General features: G+C 43.5%; 1 protein-coding gene across 1 annotated transcript in view; it reads right to left on the bottom strand.

Moving 5' to 3' along the window:
- Positions 1-8,459, bottom strand: part of LOC133267104 (band 4.1-like protein 4B) — an 83,186-nt gene extending 74,727 nt beyond the window's left edge. Inside the window, exon 1 of the mRNA XM_061449076.1 lies at positions 8,059-8,459. Within this exon, the coding sequence (XP_061305060.1) occupies positions 8,059-8,340 (282 nt within the window). The 5' untranslated portion in view covers positions 8,341-8,459. The remainder of the gene's footprint in view (positions 1-8,058) is intronic.
- Positions 8,460-20,068: the final 11,609 nt, after the last annotated feature.

Genomic DNA, 20,068 nt, shown 5'->3' with positions numbered 1-20,068 from the left:
TATATAAACTGTACCACAGCTATTAAAATAATAACATACAGTAGCATCTCAATTCAATGTGCTTATCAGTACTAAAAAAAGACAGCATTTGGTCTTTTGTTTGAATAAACTAACTGTGGTTCCATAACAACAAGGAAGGGAAATAACCTGAATCTGTACAAACCAAAACCAGATAATATAAATTAATCCTTAATATTTTTTCATGCTTCATAGCTGGAGTCTGACTCTGGAACTTCAACAACTATTTCAAAATAATCTCACTGCTATATAGCTAATGGTCTGGGACATATTTAAATTGATGCATAGAAATAAATGGAAATAGCAAGTCAAATGAAGAGCAGATGGTCATTCTAAACACTTCAATACCTTCCAAACCTTGTATTTCTAATGCGGAAAGAAAAGAACATCTAATAAAAGAATAGAAGAACCACAGTCTACATTGGAAAACAAATACTAAAAAACCCCATGTGTTTCTTAAGTGACTTAAAATACTAACCCAGCAACACTGTACGTACAGTTAACAGCTGTCAACTTCATCCTTCTACAAAAAATAAAGAAATTATTTGTACTTATATTTTACTTTGCAAAGGGTCTACGAATTCAACTTCTTCTCCCAACTTCCTTTCCACACCATCTGAGTCTTCAGGTCCAGTTTTGTTGTCTCATATGAAAACATCCAATTTTAAAGCGAGGAGGTTTAACCTTTAACTGAATTTTTCCACCAGTCGTTACCAACGTTCCCCGAATATCTGCCCTACAACTGGGAATGGTCAGGACAAGTGGTCACCTGCATCACCTGTGCCCTGACAGACAGGGCACTCGGCTAGTTAAGCTCACTAAATGAGCTGCTGAACTAGCCATAGACCCCTGGCCACAGCTGGGAAATTTAACTGAATGGGGAAGGAACAGGACTTCAGAGAACCACAGAAATTACTTAAACTGATAGGAGGGAATGGGACAGAGAACTATGCTTGAGGCCCAGTCCAGAAGGAAGCAGACCTCTAGTGCTCTTTGAAGTGTCTCCCAGAAGAGATCCTCCATGGTGAACTGCTTCACAGCTTACGTAGCTGCTCCTGGTAGGCAAAGAAAACTGCTTTTATAGACTGGGAAAAACAGAGCAGGGTAAAATAACCCCACAAAACTAAAAGAAATCTATTCTTATTTATATATATATAATAATAATAGTAACCCAATTCAGTAGGTATCATGCTAGTAATACAGACCATACCCACACACAGAAAAAGTATAGAAAATTGCTCAGGGAGAAGAATGCAAAGGAGAAGGGTAAGTGGAAATGGTTGGGAATTTAAAAAACTGAAGCCCTGAACTGGTAAATGGACCTATGCTTGGAGGAGAGACACTAAATGAAACCAGACTCTTGGAGAAAGTTACAGGAAAAAAAGATATTTAAAGAGGCGCCTCAAGTAGAAGCACAAGGAAGCACATGAAGAAAAGGATGCAGAGAGAAGCAAGAGTAGAGACATCTGTCTCCTCATAATTTCAGAAAGGAGGGACAGACAATATACCTCCAAAAATACTAGTCCTCTGTTCGCTCTTCTATATGGGCTGCATTTCCAAAATCTCTTTGCTCCTATTTCCCATCTTACAGGATCTTTTTACATACCCATTCTTCTTCCTTTTCAGGACCACTATTATGAGCCTGAAACTACAGTTTTGCTGTAGAACACAACCACTGGGAAAAAAAAAAAAAAACGAAAAAAACCCAACATAATAGGTGTTCACTGTTGATAAAAAAAAAAAAAAAAATAAAAAAAGCTATTTTCTAGCTATTCTGAAAGTTTCTTTCTTATAGAGCATCTCCATTCAAATCCATGGTGGTCTTCAGAGTTTCCCCAGCATTTATAATCTCATAGTTACACCTACTGCAAACAGCTGCTACCAAACTGCATTTCTGTGCTGACAATAAGAGGCCCAGACACACTGAGGTTGCACGTGATACTTTCCTAAGCATAGCTGTATTCTAGTCCATTGTAAAAAGGCTTCCAAAAGAATGCATCCAACAACCTTACCTTCTCCTCATCTCTTCAGACACATAAGTTCTCCATCAGAGAATTAGAGCCAGGTGCTGATACTTTTGTCTTTGCTATATACTACAGCCATCATTGGCTTTCTCCCCCTCACTGGTTGCCAACTCTCTGTAGCAGCAGTCCTAGTCCTGTTACCCTGTCAATCTGTATATTGCACTAAGAAATGGTTTTGGTTTCCATAAATAACTAATGGAACTAATATATGCCAAAACAAAACACTGTCCATTGTCTCCCTCTTGTACAACGTAGTGTTGAAATGTCTTTTATCTGCTGTAGACTTATTTGGGATGTTTCGTGAGTACATGAAGGGACTAAAATTCCCTCTTCTCTCTTAGGAACCTAGTACTACATTTCTGAAGCACAGGTGGGGTCACAAGTGCATACCCCATCTCATTCCTATTTCTCTGGGGCTGTGTATGTCCCTGATTCTATATGTGATTCTACTATGAATACTCTTCATAGCAATGCATCAATGTACATGGATAACATAATTAAAGGCTACTGCCAGAAGACAAGACATCTGAGTTGTAGCTGCAGTTACTTGATCTGAGCTGCAAGGTAATGAAAAAGCATTTCAACATGAGCTGCAGAAGCAAAAATACCCAACCCCTTCTAAAAATGGAGCTTGATCTGTTATGAAGCGGACTACAGGTGCTAGTGCCCACAGGACTTCACTGGCATAAGAGGCATTTCCATTGCTGCAAATATGCTTTTAACGCTTTCCAGCAAGAACTCTAATTTCATGTTGTTGAAAGGTAGTTTCTGCAAAAAGAAGGCATATTATCAATTTTGTAAGTGACAAAAGCTTTAAAAATTAATAAAAAGTCTTGTTCTCCATCTCATGGAATTTATCTATCTGGGTGGAAGTTAACTCCTCAATTAGGAGGCTCCAGAGAATTACTTGAATCCAGGTGTCTACATATGTATTAGTGCATTTCTCTAGAGCTAATATTCTTGAAATGCTATTAGGAAGTCATGTGTGATGTAAAAGAGAGAAAAAAATGAGTTGTACTTCTCTCCCAATATTTATAACTTTATCAAATAAAATACATTAACCAATAATTGTAAGATGGAGATGACTACTCAAGAGTTAATTTTTCATTTACCTTTGATGTAAGCATAGAGGCCAGATAACAATTTTTTTTTTATTTTCATGTTACTCCAACGAGAAAAAAATACAACAAAAAGATGACCAGAGATGAGAAAAGAGTAGGGAAGAATATTTACTATCCCTATCCTGAAGGGTTTCCATAGCAGCTGAAACAATTATTAAAAAAAAATACACCAAAAGGAAGGCAAAGAAATAGCACGAAAGCTATCCATCTGAAAACAATTCATAGATTTGAACAGTTATAGTTTACTTGTTCATTAGTTTAATCATTAAACATCACTCTTTGAATACATCACACAGGTCTTTGCAATGACATTCATAATAGCACAGAAATTTATCAGAGCAAGGAGATTTTTAGAAAAGAGTATAACAAGCAACACATTGACTGCTGTAGCTTCATGTCACAGAAAATGTAAGGTAATCTGTATTTGCTTCGCAGGATGAGGATTTCCCAATAGAGTAAGCTTACCATTGCTCCTTTTTATCCCACTTACATTACACAAACCCAGGAACACCTTACCTGTGTTCATTCCCCTCCTGCCTTCCCCCACCTTAGCACAGAATACTGTTTTCAGTGGCATTAAGAAAAGGGACATTAATTCCTGCTGTTCTGGATACTCCCACTAAATAGCCATCTTTCATATCCTCCCTTTAAGCTTTCATAAGATGCACTGAATTAAAAATCAGAGACTCCAGTTTTAGAAATGCCAACAACCATGTCTGAAAGTCAACAAAGATTTGACTTTTGGGCCTCATCTGAAAGCCATCTATAGTCTGTTCGATTTACGTATTAAGTAGCAAGCATCATCATCGCTTCGTAAATGTCAATGATCTTTCCCTGCATTCTTTATGTAAGAAGACAGCATCGCCCATAACCAGTTTGTCTTTCATTAAAGTTATGAATCCTCCAGAAAACAGAGGCAGCATCACTTTGACAGCAGTGAGCAAGCGGCCTTCCATCTACCTACAGCTGAGTTACAAACCCTAAACAAGTAACAGCCTCCTATGTAAGTGAAGATGCAACATAAAAGATACTGAATAGGTTCTCAGTGGTAAAAAGACATACATGGATATCTGTGTGAGAGGGAGGAAAGGATGGCTTGCAATGCAAGTATTCTTCTCCTTGCATCAATTTTTATAACCAGATTTTAAATGTGCAGACATGTGACATCACGTCAAGAGGAAGTAATGGCACCATTTATGCTCCCCTTCCCATGGGAAATCACCCCACAGCAACAGAACCGGTCAACTGCCATTCACTCCTACACAACAGATCCAACCTTAATAGCATCTCACATTCAATAACAGGGCCCTGAGGAGTTCATGGGTTTAAAAAGCCATCCAGTGCATTATCCCTTTTAGAAAGGATACTTTCAAAGTACACAATTCTTGCCTTACGAGTGAACAAAAAAAGCATCAGTCATTAAGCAATCTTTGAAATTTCATGCAAGAAGCTGAGTATAGAAACCACTGTCCACGGGTATCTACAGTGCTCAGAATAATTTTATGCTGACATTTGTAAAGGGACAGCTGGATGGAAAACAAGTTTAGGGAAACCAGAGTACACCTACAAGTGAAAGCTCTGCAGGACAGCAGGCTAGCAGATGGGGTAGTCTGGGGGCAGAGGACGTACAGTAAAACGAATGAAGTACATATCCCCAGAAGGAAGTGGGCATGGAAAGGCAAATAGAGAAGAAAGGTGACAGTGGTCACGATATTGCTATGCAGGCTAAGGAAGAACAAGCTAAGGAAGGATTCCTTAGAAGGGAAGATAGATTAGAAGGGTAGATCTTTATTTCTGTTATCAGCATGAGCAGACAAGAGCATACTAGATGTGCAGTTTCCAATACAGACACTATCTTACAAATGAAAATGTTAGCCCCAAACACAGCTACCAACTTACTGATGTAGGATTTATTTTTCCAACACCACCATCAGCCATATAAGAAAACACTGTGGCAGAGCATGCTACATTTAACCTGGGCAAAAGTTCCAAGGATTTAGCTTTACTTGAATGCTTAATAAAACAAAACAGGACAACAAAAACGCCTAAAACGTGGGTTTTCTTCCTACACATTTTTCCATCAGTCTCATCTTTTCTGTCACTCTTCCAAACAAACAGACCCTGTAGTCTTTGAAATCTAATAACCTTTTCAATGACTACTAAGTGAAGTGCTAGATAGCAGCCTAAAAAGTTGCAGTTTCAAGAGTATCATGTCCTAGTATCATCAAGTTCCTTTTTCCACTGGTAAGACAACCTGGATGTAATGTCAGTGGGTAGTAAAAAGAGCACATTTTACAGATGCCAGTATCTCCTGAAAAGTGCTTGCACACACAATCAGCAGCACAGTAAAGTCCTCTGCAATTATCTCCATACTTTACTTCATGGGTAAACTGCTCACTGCTGATGAAGCTCACATTCCCTCCCTTTCTGTAAGATTTGAGCTGAAATGGAGAGAAACCATCATACACTATTTATTTTTTAATGGAAAAGATGCTACTTGATTCATTCAGCTTAACTGGTCCTGTAACACCACTTCAGAGCATTTGAAGCACGTTCTGTTCCAGGCCATAAAATCTAGAGCTGCAAAGCTCAGAGAAACTTTACTGATGAACTGCTATAAATGGTGCAACGCCTCTTTCAGTTTTTCTGACTCTCAGTGTGGGTGTTACTTTCTGTGAAAGAAAGGGAAAAAGCATGAAGAACAGATATGTAATTCAACAGAACAGTATTTAATCCTGAAAATATTAACAGCTATTACGTGCTACAGAGCCCTCCACCAGTCTAGATATTTCAGTGGAAAAAAAAATACCAACTTCTTACCCCATCTTCAGACAAATGAACTACAGCCACCACATGTGCAGCTAACACTCTGCAAACACTAGCAGCTTAGGCTTCATTTGGAGGTCAAATTCAAGCAAGACCAAGCAGATGCTCTCATCTACTTTCAACCCTCAAGGACTACAAAGACTGCCATCACCTCATTTTCTGGTGCTTCAGAACCACAGATAATCTTAAACAGGCTCTACAGCAAAAGCTGAACTCTTGATAAATAAGAAGGAGCATAACCTCAAGCAAAATATTTACTGAACTTACCTACAAAGACTTCTATAAGCAAATCCTTAGCATGCTGATAGCATCCATCATGTCATTTTAAGAAAATTATTTGTGCCAGGATGTTAGAAGGACTGCAGCAAGTTACAAAGGAGATGTGATGAGAGGAAACATACTAGCATCTCCAGTACCTGTAAATGCACAGTCTAGTCTGTAAGGTAAGAGAGGCCAGATAATTCTACAGCAAGCATCTCTAGATGGCTCTATTCACATACTTCTACATTCACTTGTAAGAGTCTTACTCCATCTTTTCAGTTTCTTTTAAACAGAAATCACAGGGTTGCCAAATCCCGTTTTAGTGAAATGATGCCAATATACACAATTATTAATATGAAAGGCACCTAACAAGATTCAAAAAGTGCTATAACAAAAACAGCTATCTCCTTTACACTACTGGAGAATAAATTAACTTGGAATTCATTAGACTGTGATGCTCATTATTAGTAAGTTTCTCCAGCTGTTTTTGCAGACCAGCCTTAATGGCTGGTGATTATTTGGGTTGGAATGGAAAGAAGATTACGCGTTTTTTAATTATGATAAACTTCCATCCTATTTCACGGGAAGCGTGGTTTTCAAGAGGGAGTGGAAGAGTCAGAAAGAAAGGACGCGTATCAAGTATTTAGCAGCTGTGGCGAATGAATGTCTGGCAGAACGCAAACACTTGCATATTAGTAATATACACCGTGCAACTTCCTGTGAGAGAGACAAGAGGATACACAACGGGTTCCGGGGATGCCAACACACCTACAAATGCGGCCCAAGTTCACCAAGCAGGCCGGCACCGGCCCTTCCTCATTCCTCCAGCAGGGCAGCAGGAGGGGGAAAAGTTCAGCACCGGCACCATTCGCGCACCCGCCCGGACCGCGGACCCAGCCCCCCGCCGCCTGAGGCGCTGACGGCCCGGCCGCCCCAGAGCAGCAGGGGTTACCCGGGACCGCGGCGCTGCACTCGTGCGGCCCTCCTCTCACGGGGAGGACACCTGCCCGGGACAGGGGCAGCACCCCGGGCACCCCGCAGGCCGATGGAAGTGCGGCTCTTCGCCGCAGCCCCCCCGGCCAGCCCCTCTCTCTTCCCACCGGCAGAGGGGCTGGAGAGAAAGAAGAGACGAAGAGGCGGCGCCCCGGCCGCCCCCTGCCGCGGTGGGCTCAGCGCGGTCTCGCCTCACAGCTGGCCTCGCCCCGCTGCGCTCTCCCCGCCGGCGCCACAAGTGCTGCGGGGCTGGGGCCGCCACAGCCGGCTGCGGAAGCTAAAGGCACCGCTCCTTCTCAGTACCCGTCCCCGGCACCCCCCAAGGCCGGCGGTGCCGCCGAGCGGGATATGCGGGCAATCCCCTCTTCCCCAGTCAGGGACGCACACAGGTAGCGCCCGCACCACAGGGGCGATCCCTCCCGGAGCGGCACCGCTGAAGGCATCGCCGCAGGGGGCTGTTTACTGGCTGCGGAGGGGGAGGAGAGCAGGTGCCCACCTCCACGCTCGCTCTGGGGAAAAGGAAGAGGGAGGCAGGCAGCTTTAGCCGGCAGGAAGGGGGGGGCGAGCAGAGCGGCGGTCATGGCGGGGAGACTAGGCGCGCACCTGGGAGCAGGTGCAGACAGGCGGGCCAGGACGCCCGCGGAGGAGAAGAAGAAACTAGCGAGGCTTCCCCGGAGAACGGCGCGTGTTGTGCAGCCGGCGGGGGGCACTCGCAGGTGCCTGTCACCAGGAAGGGGGGGGACGATGCGGAGGAGGGGAGAGGGGAGATGCAAGCGCCGTTCCGCAAGCTGGGGAGGAGAGCGCACGTTACTCACCGGCAGCTCCACGCTGACTTCGGTCCCGTCCAGGAGAAGGACGCGGCACTGCAGCACCAGCTTATTGCCGCCGGCCGCTGGGATGTGGACGGGGGCTCCGGCGCTGTGCGCGACCCCTCCGGGGTGCGGCGAGGAGGGGAAGCCTCCCGAGCCGACGGCGGCTGCTCCCCGCAGCCCCCCGTCCCGCTCGTCCCCCTCGCCGCCGAGCCCTCCGCGCCCGGCTCCTCGCCCGTAGCGCTGCATCGACCGCCGGCCAAAGGTCCTGCGCAGGAACCGCAGCATCCTGGGGGCGCCCTGCCCGGCCGCTCACACCCCCGAGCCCGCAGCTCAGCGCCCGGCCCGCGGCGCCTCCCAGGGCAACGCAGCAGCGCCGCCCGCCGGGAGCCAGCCCGCGCCGCCCGCCGGCCGCCCCGCCCTCTGCAGCGCCGCCCGCCACCGGCACGGCAGGGCGGGACGCGCTGCGGCCCCTCCTGCCGCCGCTGAGGTGGGGAACCCGAGCGGCGGGCAGGGGGAGCTACTGAGGCGGCAGCCGGGAGCCCACCTGTAGTGGTAGTGGTGGCGGTGGGGCGGCCGGGGCGCTCTCTCTTGACCCGCCAGGTCCCGGCGCCTCTGACCCGCTCGCAGCCGGCCGCAGCACCGCAGCGCAGAGAGAGCAGTGCCGAGGCGCGCCGCTCCTCCAGCAACTGCCCCGGCGGTGCGGTAGTCGGAACGATCACGCTGGCTGTTGGGGCGATGGCTGCCCCTCGCCGCCGCCCCCGGGCTGATCAGGCGTGCAGCTGGGACTGCCGCCTCCTGGTGCCGGCTCCGCTCCGGGGGGCGGCCCACCGGGACCTGCCGCCCAACCGCGCACTCGGGGGCCGGGGGCGGCCCGTCCTTTGCGTCGCGCTTTCTGCTTTGCGCCCGCCCTGCCTTCCCTCCCTCCGTCTGCCGCTTCCGCCCCTTCGGACGGGCGAGAGAGGGGACGGGGGAGGTTAATAGCGAAATAACGACAAGCGGGGATGGAGAAGTAACAATCCCGGGGGAGGCCGAAGCTGCGCGTTCCGCAGGGAGAGGGAGGAGGACACCGCACCGCTTCTCCCACCATCGCCGATGGTGCTGCTGCCTGTAGCCCTTGAGCGCAAACGCGTCTGCCTGATGTGTGAAAAAGCTCCCGCATTTGCCTTTGCAGTCAACGTGGTCTGGTGATTTGAGGAAACATACGAGATTGTGATCCCGTGGTAAAGCGGGCCAGCCAGACCTTCTTGGGGTTTCGCTCCCTTTAGTTTCTGCAGCTGTGAGGAAGCAGTAAGTGTTTATTTAAGCGTCATAGCAACTCCATAGGTACAAACACTCTCACGCAGTCGCTCTTCCAGTAAGTTAAATATTTAGTTATTCTGGCTCGGGCAGGAGCACTTTTGTTTAGTTGCCATATATAAAATACTGGACGTGAATGGACACAATCAGTAGGACTAATTATGGCACCCTATGGTCAGATATGATCTAAGGGGCTTTGAGCTAAAATTCCTGCTTCTAAAGTTTGGTGGGTTCCTTTTTATTCTGCTGTGGGTTTACTAACCTTGCTTCCAGCCTGGTTTACACAAGCATTTCCTATTAGGTATTCAGAAAGCCTGCCAAAATGTCTCAGCTTGACATTTTTTTTTTTTTACTGAGACTTGGTAGTGTTAGGTAACTACCTGCTGCTTCTGCATCCTTTTCCATGTTTCTCCAATGCACTAGATCAGGTCTTGAGTGTCTCATCAGCTGAGACTGTCACTAAACTGCATGGTCTTTGGCAAAGATGCATACCCAGCCCTTTTGCACTGTGCAGCTGCATAAAAGAGCTTTTCTAGAAACAGAGTGGAAAGGTGCTGATCTTTGCCTGCTAGTGTTCACATCAAGAGCCCACTTATTTTGGGCTTTTTCCTATTTTTTTTTTTTCTTTGCATTAGGAGCAGAATTAGGATTTCTTTCAGATCCTGTGCAGCATACCTTGGGATTCTGTCACTGCCTTGAATACTGGGAAGATTTCAAGGCCAGGCTGGATGGGGCTTGGAGCAACCTGGTCTAGCGGAAGGTGTCCCTGCCCATGCTAGGGGGTTGGAACTGGATGATCTCTAAGATCCCTTCCAGCCCAAACCGTTCTATGATTCTCTGAAGACATCACAGTCCCATGAAGCTCATTTGCATACCATAAGCAGCACAAATGATTTTAAGGGTTAGAAATTCAGCAGCAATACTGTTTTCTCTTGACAAAGCAACAGCAATCCTTGTGCAAAGGAGAGTGGGGTTGGAAGGGAGGTGGGCATCAGTCAGGTCTGGCCTGGCAGAAAACTGAGCAAGTCTTTGCAATGCTAAAAAGCTTATTTACTCAGCTGTAAAGCTGTAAAGAGACTTCAGCTGTTTGAATCTTTCAGCTTTTGTCATGAAAATAAAAGTCTGGTATTTCTAAATACATAAACCTAGGCTTGCTTGACTTGCATTAGCAGCACACAGAGTACAGGCCATAGTGGTCATACCCCAGAGGCAGTGCTGTGTTTACAGAACTGCCATAGAGATGCTGAGGTCCCATTGAATCTCGTAGTAAGAATATGAGATAATGCTCATGGTAAAGGATCTTCCCGAAGGAGCTGGTGGTGGGAGGACATAAAGCTTGCTCTTCAGTACCCAGCCTCTTCTGGAGTAAAACAATTCCACCAGTATTTTGTCTCATGTTAACAGCAGAGCTATCTTTAGCCCTGAAACAAGAGGCTTGAGCAACTGTGGGTACTGGGGATGTCATGATACATTTATTGCAAGATGAGAGGTATTTAAACTAGTATTTACATTTGGATTGTACTTATACATTCCACCCATCTACATCCTCTCTCCATTTTCAGGTGGGCAAACCCTAAAGTGGTTTGGTTTGCTGGTGCCTCTGCCCTGCAGTCCCTCCTCAGAGTGCCTACTACTTGCTTGCTTTTCTATAAGAAGCACAAGCAAAAACTGCTGTGATCCTTAGCTGTACTGTAGTTAAGGGCATTACTTTTAAATCTTTATCAAAATATCTCTCCATTTAAACATCTACATCTGATGGAGTATTTGATTGCTGCCACGGGAAAGGTGGTGAACTAGTTGTACTGACCAGTATCATAGTTCTAGTAGCAACCCTTGCAGGCAACCAGCCTTAGCAGTGGTTTTGCCATAGTGCTAAGCAGTGTGTAAATGGGAGAGTATTTATCAAAATCCTTTCTGACATTTGAGTAGCGACAGCAAGATGGGGGATCTGGAAGCATTGGAGATAGTATTGCTGGTCATGGCTAAATAACAAAATAAAAGCATAATAAGCCCTTTATTCTTGCCCTTTCAGTTCAGAGTTTTGGTTTTGTTCAAATCTTGTCTGATTGCTGTTTGAATCCTAATGGTGGCAGCAACCCGAATGGGGATGGGGAGCAAACTGCTAACAGTCCCATAAATGTCTGTGTTAATAAAACTGGGGAGGGGAAAGAAACTTGAAAGAAATACATTCACTCAGACTTTAGGATATGAATTTTCTGGGTTTTGTTTTCTAAACTTATAATAATTAAACTGTTTTGTCAAAAAAAAAGGGGATTCAGGAGTTCAGCATGAGCATTCATTGGATTATATTCATGTAGCAGTTGGCAGTTTTATCTGTTCATTTTCCCCAAAAGCATGTCAGTTATATGAGCAAGCTTAATGCCTCTGTTTTGCAGGATTGCTTTATATAAAGATCAAGAATAAAATGCAAAGGTAATTCTGAGTTACATAGCTAAGGATCATTTGCACTTCTATGCCATCTTTCAGCTAGAGAGAGCCCAAAGCACTTTCATTTAAAAAGAAAGAGAACGATATGTAGAACTATTTCACCAACACTGAAATGTGGTGGCTGTTTAGCAGCAGAAAAAAAAATAATACTAAGAATCCCTCTTATATAATTGTCATGAAAGTATGAATTTGGATAGTCAGAATGTTGTTATGCAAATAGTATGGCTGTGATGCTGTGACTAGTGGATGTATTCCTGCAAAAAGTACCACACAATCATAGGCTGGGTTTTCCTTCATGCTGCATCAACTATCTATCTCCCCAATGCATTACAAAAGAACTGCCTTAGCATAGAAACTTAATATTTCTCCATTTGGAAGAATACCGTTGTTACAGTAGGCGTGAATTTTGGCAGCTATTGCTGGTCATGACAATCCTTATGTTCCGGGGACAAAAATTCTTTCTGTCAGAATAAATAAGAAAAGTGGCTCATTCCAAGACTAAGTTTGTCCTCTCAAAGAGCTCTTCTAGTATATCCAGAGAGGTTTATTGGTAAGGATGTAAGAGCAAAAACCTTTCCATTAGAAAATCTACAGAAATAAAAAGTTTCTTGCTGAGTGAACACTTTGCAATGCCTACAATAAGCAGGTTCAATATGATTTAATCAGATGTTCTTTTCTTTAGTGAGGATTTTATCAGATTTGTACTGACCTCAATGCATACAAATTATTTATATTCAAACCTATGATTAGGTTTAAAGCATTAGCAAAAAAGTTTTCAATGCTGTGTTAAAGTGCAAAGATATGAGATGCTCAGCTGAAAAACAGAGGCATCTTTGCACTGGTGAACTGTTTTGATATTAATCTTAGGGGAGCCTAGAAGACAGCTCAGAATATTACCTGTAAACAAGCATCACATGCTGAAACAGTAATGTTTCCTTGAAATATTTTCTGGCAGTAATTATGTGTCTTTTAACTATATCTCCACTGAAAAGAGATACCCATGGCTTCTTGTGCTGTACAGGAATTAATAAGATCTGAATCTTGCAATAAAGAGCCCTTTGATTGACACAGCAATGTTGAGTGGTACCTTGTATAGGTATGATGGAGCAATGAACCGGTTATGAAAACCCCTGGAAACCTTCAGTATTTATCAAAAATCACCCTAGAAATAAAACAAAAGTGGAGATTATAACGAATAAGCATCACATTAGATGTGGATAATGAAAAGAAGCTTAAGTCAGCTGCTTGAGAATTTTTACTCCACTGCCAGGACATTGTTGCCAGCTTTGGCAACAGAAAGGAGATCCTCTTCTCATGTGGAGACTTGGACTCTTCATCTCTTAAACTGTTCTCAGAGTCAGAGAAGAAGGGACAGAAGGACAGGGCACTGTACCTGAAGGAAGGGGAGCTTGTTTGAGACAAACTAGTCAGCAAATGAAGAGCTGAGTCAAGCAAAGTATTTCTAAGGGAACAAAAGAGAAAGAAGCAGCAAAAAAAGAAAAAGATGCATCCACAGACACGACTGCTGAGTCAGTCTATTTGTTCTATGTCTACCACTAACAAGAAAAATGGAAGGAAAAATCAAGACTGAAAGACTGAACCATCAGTGCCAGTAGGTTAAATAAAAATAGAAATAAGAAGAAAGAATACAATCTTTATTTCCAATCTGTAAATTTACATTTTCTAGCACAGATTTTGCTGAAAACTGAGAGACATGGAAGCAAACTGTTGAATTATTACTAAGTAGATCATAAAGTAGAAATGTTCTGTCACTGTTGGTTTTTTTTTTTCAGAAATTGCATTTTCCTAAGTGGCAAACAGCTTATTTTAATACATAAAGTATATATTCATTAAAATGCAGTCAGTGTCTGTCTGATAACCTGAGCATAAAGTGAAATAACACCATCTACTTCCCACAGAACAAGACTCTGTCATTCAGGTGGAACCTGCATTGATGTTCAAAAGAGGAAAATCGAAGGAGGGCTGAATCACTTACTCACCCCACAGTATGGCTTTTCATTTCTGTTGTAGGACACATTGATGGGAAAGCGTACAGTCCTCTTTTGTGTGTATACAGGCTTTAGCTTCCAAGTTTGATTGTCAGCCACAAATCCAAGATTATTTTACATTCAAAAAAAATCCGTGGTAGGGTTGGAGTGCAGTACCTCTTTGTAATATATGACCCAGAGGAGGAAAATCTTCTGAGGATATTAAATTTGTTAACACCTACTTATCACTTAAGTTTTCTGACATCCTGCTTTCCTACTGAGTTTGCAGAGGTCTTGTTTCATCAGAAGTACAGCACCACCTGAAGGAAATCTTCTCTGAATCCTTCTCCTCTCCTTCACCTCCATCAAGCATTAATGTATACAGACACTGTCAACAGAGGTTCCTTCTTGCCAGACACTTCCTTCTTACTATTGCTCTGCACTGTGCCACATACACTGTCCTATGCGATCTTGCAAGGACAGCCTCAGAACACTAATGTTCTGCTGAGGCTATTTTGTTGTCACATAAACCCATTTTTATTTAACAGTATTTTTATTCTCTCTACAGCCTCTGTCAGATGATGGTAGTGTAAGTTGGAGAGATGCTTAGACCACAGAAAGATGCTGCTGAGGGTAGAAAAGGGCTCATCTCATCTTCCTTTTGAGATTTTCCCATACTTTATAGCAATTCAGCAGTTGGAGTCACTGGGCAAAACTTCTGGCAGGTTTGAAGAAGCCCTTTCCCAAAAGTAAACTGATGAAGATTGGTTGGAGCATGCAGAAAGATCAGAAGGATCCTTCTTACATCACTGGAAGGAAATCTGTAACCTGTGAAGTTCATCAGGAGGACAGGCAGTGAGTCCCAAGCATGCAAAGAGATTAATTTATTTTTCTCATTTTTTAGAAGTCATACAGTGATACAGAACAACATGTTTTCTCTAAGGCAGAGCTGCATAATGACATACAGCAAAGTGCTGGGTACCACATCTTAGTCAGGGCAAGTTGAAGAGAAAAGGACAATTAATGTCATACATATATGTATCCTTTTCCTTATATGTATCCCAGTACTTAATTATAAATAAATGTTTTTATGATATTTTCATAAGAAAGCTTGATAGCTTTGGCAATATTAGAAGATATTGATGAAGAGACAGAGACAACTATTTCTTTGTTTATCTAAATTTCTCATAAGTGTGGTCCAGCTTACGGCACACCAGAAATCTGTCTAAAAATCAAATCACTCTAAAAGCAGACACAACTGATAAAGAGAATTCTGCCTGATATGAACAAATCCACTTACATACCTTTAGTTTTTATACGAACAATAATCCCCATAGGTATTTTCTCCTAAATACTTGGCATGCTTTCAGCCACACATGAACTCAGTTGACTGGATGCATATATATTTTCAGACGCAGTGGCCTGACTCCTTTACAAGTTTGAACATGAATTCTCCTAACAGCTGCAGTGCAGCAAACATCTGTCTTAAACCCTGATAGATAGGACCACTTGCAGACATGGAAAAGTCACTAGTGGCTTCAGGTGAAGCTTGGAGATTTGGGGAGCATTCTTTTCTTGTTCACTGGTGTGAAGCCATGCAGAGAGAAGTATGCTGGGCTAGATGGGATTTTTTTACCTTGGCAGTTCATGAAAGAGTAAGGCATGTGTCATCCAAATTATTAATATATAGTGAAAATAATTGTAAGCCTATTTAAATGTAAGTTCTTTTATATTGTGTGTGAGATCATTGTGTTAAAACTCTTGGCAATTAAGAAAAAAATCCAAGCCAGAAATAAAATTATAGTAGTTGTACCTCACTCTGATCCCTCGCCCTACTGAAAGCACAACAGATGTTTGATTCCCATGTTTCCAGTTTTAGAGGCAGGCATAGAAAAGTTGTGCTAACAGGCAGGCAAACAGAAGTATTCTCTGTTTGGATATCTGAGTATTCTTATCATCAGAGTTCAGCAAAATGAAATGGGAAAACAGACAGCTGTAAACATTGTCCAGTGAGGTTGCCCTGCATGGAGCAATGCAGAGGATCGATGATAGTGAGGAGGATTTCTAGCTGCTTCCCTGAAACAGGGACTGTGGCTGGCAGTGAGGTTTGCTGGCTGCTCCCCTTCTGTGCTTCGGGGAGGTGAGGGGGCTTTTTGAAGAGAGGTGGGAAGAAAAGGGAGATCTCAGCTCTGCTAGATCTGGTCTTCCACAGGGGTACAGCACTATGTTATCATCTCAGCCAGGGCATAAGTTACACAAAATTTATCCCAGGACCATCAAGCCACGTGGTAGGATCTATCGACCTTCAACCCTGTAGTATTCAAGCTTCAGTGTGTTCAGGCTAGGATCCTATTTAATGGAGAACTGGAGCCAATATAGTTTACTCGACCCAAGTAAAGAAGAAGTTCAGTGTGCTACTGGTACATATCTTGAATGTGGGGAAACAGCCTGCTTGTTTTTTGTCAGGAGCTTTAATGTCTTCTCAAGCTTTGCTGGGAGTTTAAATTAAAAAATAAAATACCCAGGGTTTTGTGGTTTTTCAGTGTCTTTTGAAACTGCTGAGTGGGTTTATATAGTTATACAGAAAAGGTAAACAGAAAGTTACTGAATTAGGTTTACATGTAGACATGGAGATAAAGCATTACGATTAAAATCTTGCTTTCACCACCTCTCTTAAATGTTAGCAGCTGATGTTGTGTATTCTCAGCAGTTAATATTTTACTGCATTTCAAAACTGGAGCAGAGACTCAAACACAGCTGCAACAAGTACATCCAGTGACAGAGGCTAGCAAAACCAAGTCGGAACTGAAGTAGAGACAAATGCTCATCACAGTGATCCAGTCTTCAGTGGTAGTAGGACATGGGCTGTAGGCATCTATTAGATGCAGTGGGAAGCTGGGATCACGTCCCTCCCTAGAGTGTGGGAACACAAGGGCTGCATTTGCATGATGGTGCAAGCTAATATTAGGAGCGGCTGGGCTCCCAGTCAGGAGTTTACCAAGTGTTCCTTCACTGTGGGAGGAAGACTCATGTCTCAGGTTAAAAAAAAGTAAATAGGGTGGAGATGAATGTTAGTTGTTGATGTTCAAGTTCTTAGAAAGAGCAGCTTGTCAGAAAATTGTGTTGTAGATGAATGTGCCTGGCCCCCTTGGCCAGTCAGGCAGTGCCTATGGAAGACCTGCTTAGGCATGGGAAGGAAAGGTTCTCTCATTTTATTTTCCAAGGCAACAGAAGAAATGGGACTGTGCTTAGCCTTGCCTGGTTCCCGGATCACTGTCACTATGTGCTCTCTGAACATCAATTTATAGGCTTGCATGCACCTCCCTTCTCTCGAATGCTGAAACTAAGCGTGCCCAGTCATAAAAATTTGAGGAGTTTGTAAGGATGAAAACTGACTTTTTTCAAGCACACTGAACTGAAAGATCTTACTTTAGAGGTTTCAGATAACTCAGATAGGAACACTATCTGATAGCCAAGTGTAAGCTAGAATTGAGATGTAGATCTGAAAACTGCCTCTTATCTTACCTACATAACAAGGGCCATCTCCATCTTGCAGGGTGAAGCAACTCCCTACTTGCTAAGATTAAATGTGTGGCTGAGGTATTTATTCAATTCCTGAAGTGTACCTATACCTGCCTTGAGGCACATCTACACATACTACAGAGATGTCTACATAAAAACAAGAAAGGGAACCCAGTGTGATATAGCCTCCTCTGGTAAAAAGTCAGACAAAAAATCCCAGTCACTTGTGAGGACCGAAAACCCTTTAGGCCTGGCTTCAAGGTGAAAAACCTCCATAGATTAGATAAGACTGGTAGGGATCCCAAACTGGAGTTCTGCCCAGCCAATTGGAAGAGCTGGGAGCCATCCAGGAGTAGTACCTCCCTCTCTGACATACAGAGCAAGTGTCAGGAGGGGTGAGAAAAGCTCCCTGGCTGCTTCTGTGGCTCGTGGGAGAAAAGGGTGAGCAGGAAGATGGCCATAGTCCAGATCATAAATAACCTTACTACAGAGTGAAACCACCGACTGTGAGCAGACACTGCAACCTGTGAGACACTGATGCTGAGTTTTCCACAGCATCAGACAAATGGGTAGCTGGGCTGCTGGTGCCTGTGGGTAGCCTTGAAGTCCAGTGCCAGGTAATGTGTATTCTAAATGCTGATCCTAAATGCTGATGCAGGACAGAACAAATGATCATACTAACAAGAACGATAGTCTGCATTTGGCTTTTTGACTTGAATCTTCCTTCTGCCTCCTTTGGCAGGCACAGTTAGTAGTGCAATTCCAGATCTCAGCTATCGGCTAATGTGTAATTTTACAAATCTCAATCAGCAACTGATGAGAACCCCAATGCCAGCATGAAACCTGGCTCTCCACCCATCAACTGGAAGGGTTGTCTAACATGCCACATCACAGCAGGAAAAGGGCCATGAAACTGAAAGATTTAGAGGAGACGTGGAGGTCTAAGATCATTCAAAATGAAAGAAATTCAAAATAATTCAAAATAATGAAAATAAAAGAACCAAATACTATTCTAAATTATTAAAAATAAAATAATCTGATCATCTGAGCATGGCAAAGAAAAGAGTAAGGCTCAAAAGCATAAAGAAATATAGGATGTCTTTTCTATTCTCCCTCATGTCCACCTGGTGTTGTTGTAGCAGCATGGAAGAAAGTTTAAGCTATGCTACATAGTCTTTCTCCCCAGAAGAGTCAGGAGAGTTGGGTGCCTGTCTTACCCCTGTGCACTGTATTGCTATTTTTTCCGTCCATCCATTGGTGAGCAAAGTCTACAAGCAGAGGATGAGGAGTCATGGTCATCTTGCTTGCCTACCAGGATGGCCAGTAACTTTTAGCTGATTCAGAAACAGTATTATTTGTGCATAGGGAAAAGGTTGTGAAAGGTTGCACTCTCAGAGCCTAGTTGGCTGCTAGTGTGAAGCTCGTGCTGACCCTGAAAGCAGCACGCCAGGATGTATCAACTCATCAGACTCTCTACTTGGGAAGGCTGATTTTCTGCATCCCTCCAGCTTTTCTTAGGAAGAAGAGCACATTGTGTGTATCGCTCCGTCTCTTGTATAAAGGGAAAGGGCCCACATGTTTGGCCAAAAAGGAGTTATCATTCTCCTCTTCCTTCTCTCCTGCAAGCACAAGAATGAGTGAAGAAAGACATGTTGTGGAGTGAAGGGTGTGCTTGAATAGCAGGGCTCTTTTGTCAAGTGCAAAGCAACTACAGCTTAGCTATACTTGACTTTTGGTGGAATTAACAGTTAATGTGCACCCTCTCCCTCAGTCTGTTTCTGGGGTTTGTTAGTTTATATAACGAAATTTTCACATCACATTTTGGGCCCAGATCCTGTAAGAGTATTCTGGCCTGATTTGAAGGTTAAGTGAAGGTCACAAGGAAACAGAAGAAAATGTACAGCTGGGAGCATGCTGGTGGTAGAGGAATGGACTGTATGCCTTTGCTGATGATAGGATCTGCAATTTTATCTAGTTTGGTTGCTCAGAGAAAGTGATGGGAATGTTTGAGAGCTACTTGCTGGGTATGCCAGTATACAGACACCTTTGTTTTTCTGAACTAAAGCTCCTTCGCCTGATGACACCCAAGAATTATAAAATAAAATGAACCAAACCCCAGATATAAAAACTCACAGCAGCACTGAACTTTGCACAGTTTAATTAAAATGCCTAATTGGATTAGCAAACAATGATTTGGATTATTGGATTTGCGACACAATGGTTTTCGAATGCATGACAAATCTCAGCAAGTGCAAATACTCTCTGTTAAGTGGGGCAGCATTTGGAGTTTTTTTCCTGTATCTTGAAAATATCTGTGTGAACCTTCATTAAAAGCAAACAAACAAAACAGGGTGGCAGAGTACACCCTCCCTGGGAGTTGTTCAAGGCCAGGCTGGATAGGGATTTGAGTAACCTTGTCTAGTGGAAGGTGTCCCTGCCCGTAACAAGGGCAGGTGGAACTAGATGATTTTTAAGTTCCCTTCCAACCCAGACCATTCTGTCATTCTATGATTCTGTGATTCTCAGGAACAATTTAAAAACAAGAAAAAAAGCTTGTCAGGAGCTTTACTGTAAGTTCATGATTATCCATAGCATCTACTAATTTGTTATGCCTGACTTGAAGCTCCCTTCAGCAGCTTGATTTTTCAGGCATCTGGACTAAGCATCTCTCCTTTGAAAATACATGTCCATCTATATTCCATGTTAGGTATTTAAACTGAACAGCCACATCAAACATTTAAATACATCAGTCTTGGTCT

Source organism: Pezoporus flaviventris, unplaced genomic scaffold (genome assembly GCF_033815535.1).
Source record: "Pezoporus flaviventris isolate CSIRO_AGI_PZ_B2104156 unplaced genomic scaffold, CSIRO_AGI_Pfla_v1 ptg000007l, whole genome shotgun sequence".
Lineage (NCBI taxonomy): Eukaryota > Metazoa > Chordata > Aves > Psittaciformes > Psittacidae > Pezoporus > Pezoporus flaviventris.
The sequence above is the reverse complement of the archived record's forward strand: the minus strand, read 5'-3'. Positions and strand labels throughout refer to the sequence as shown.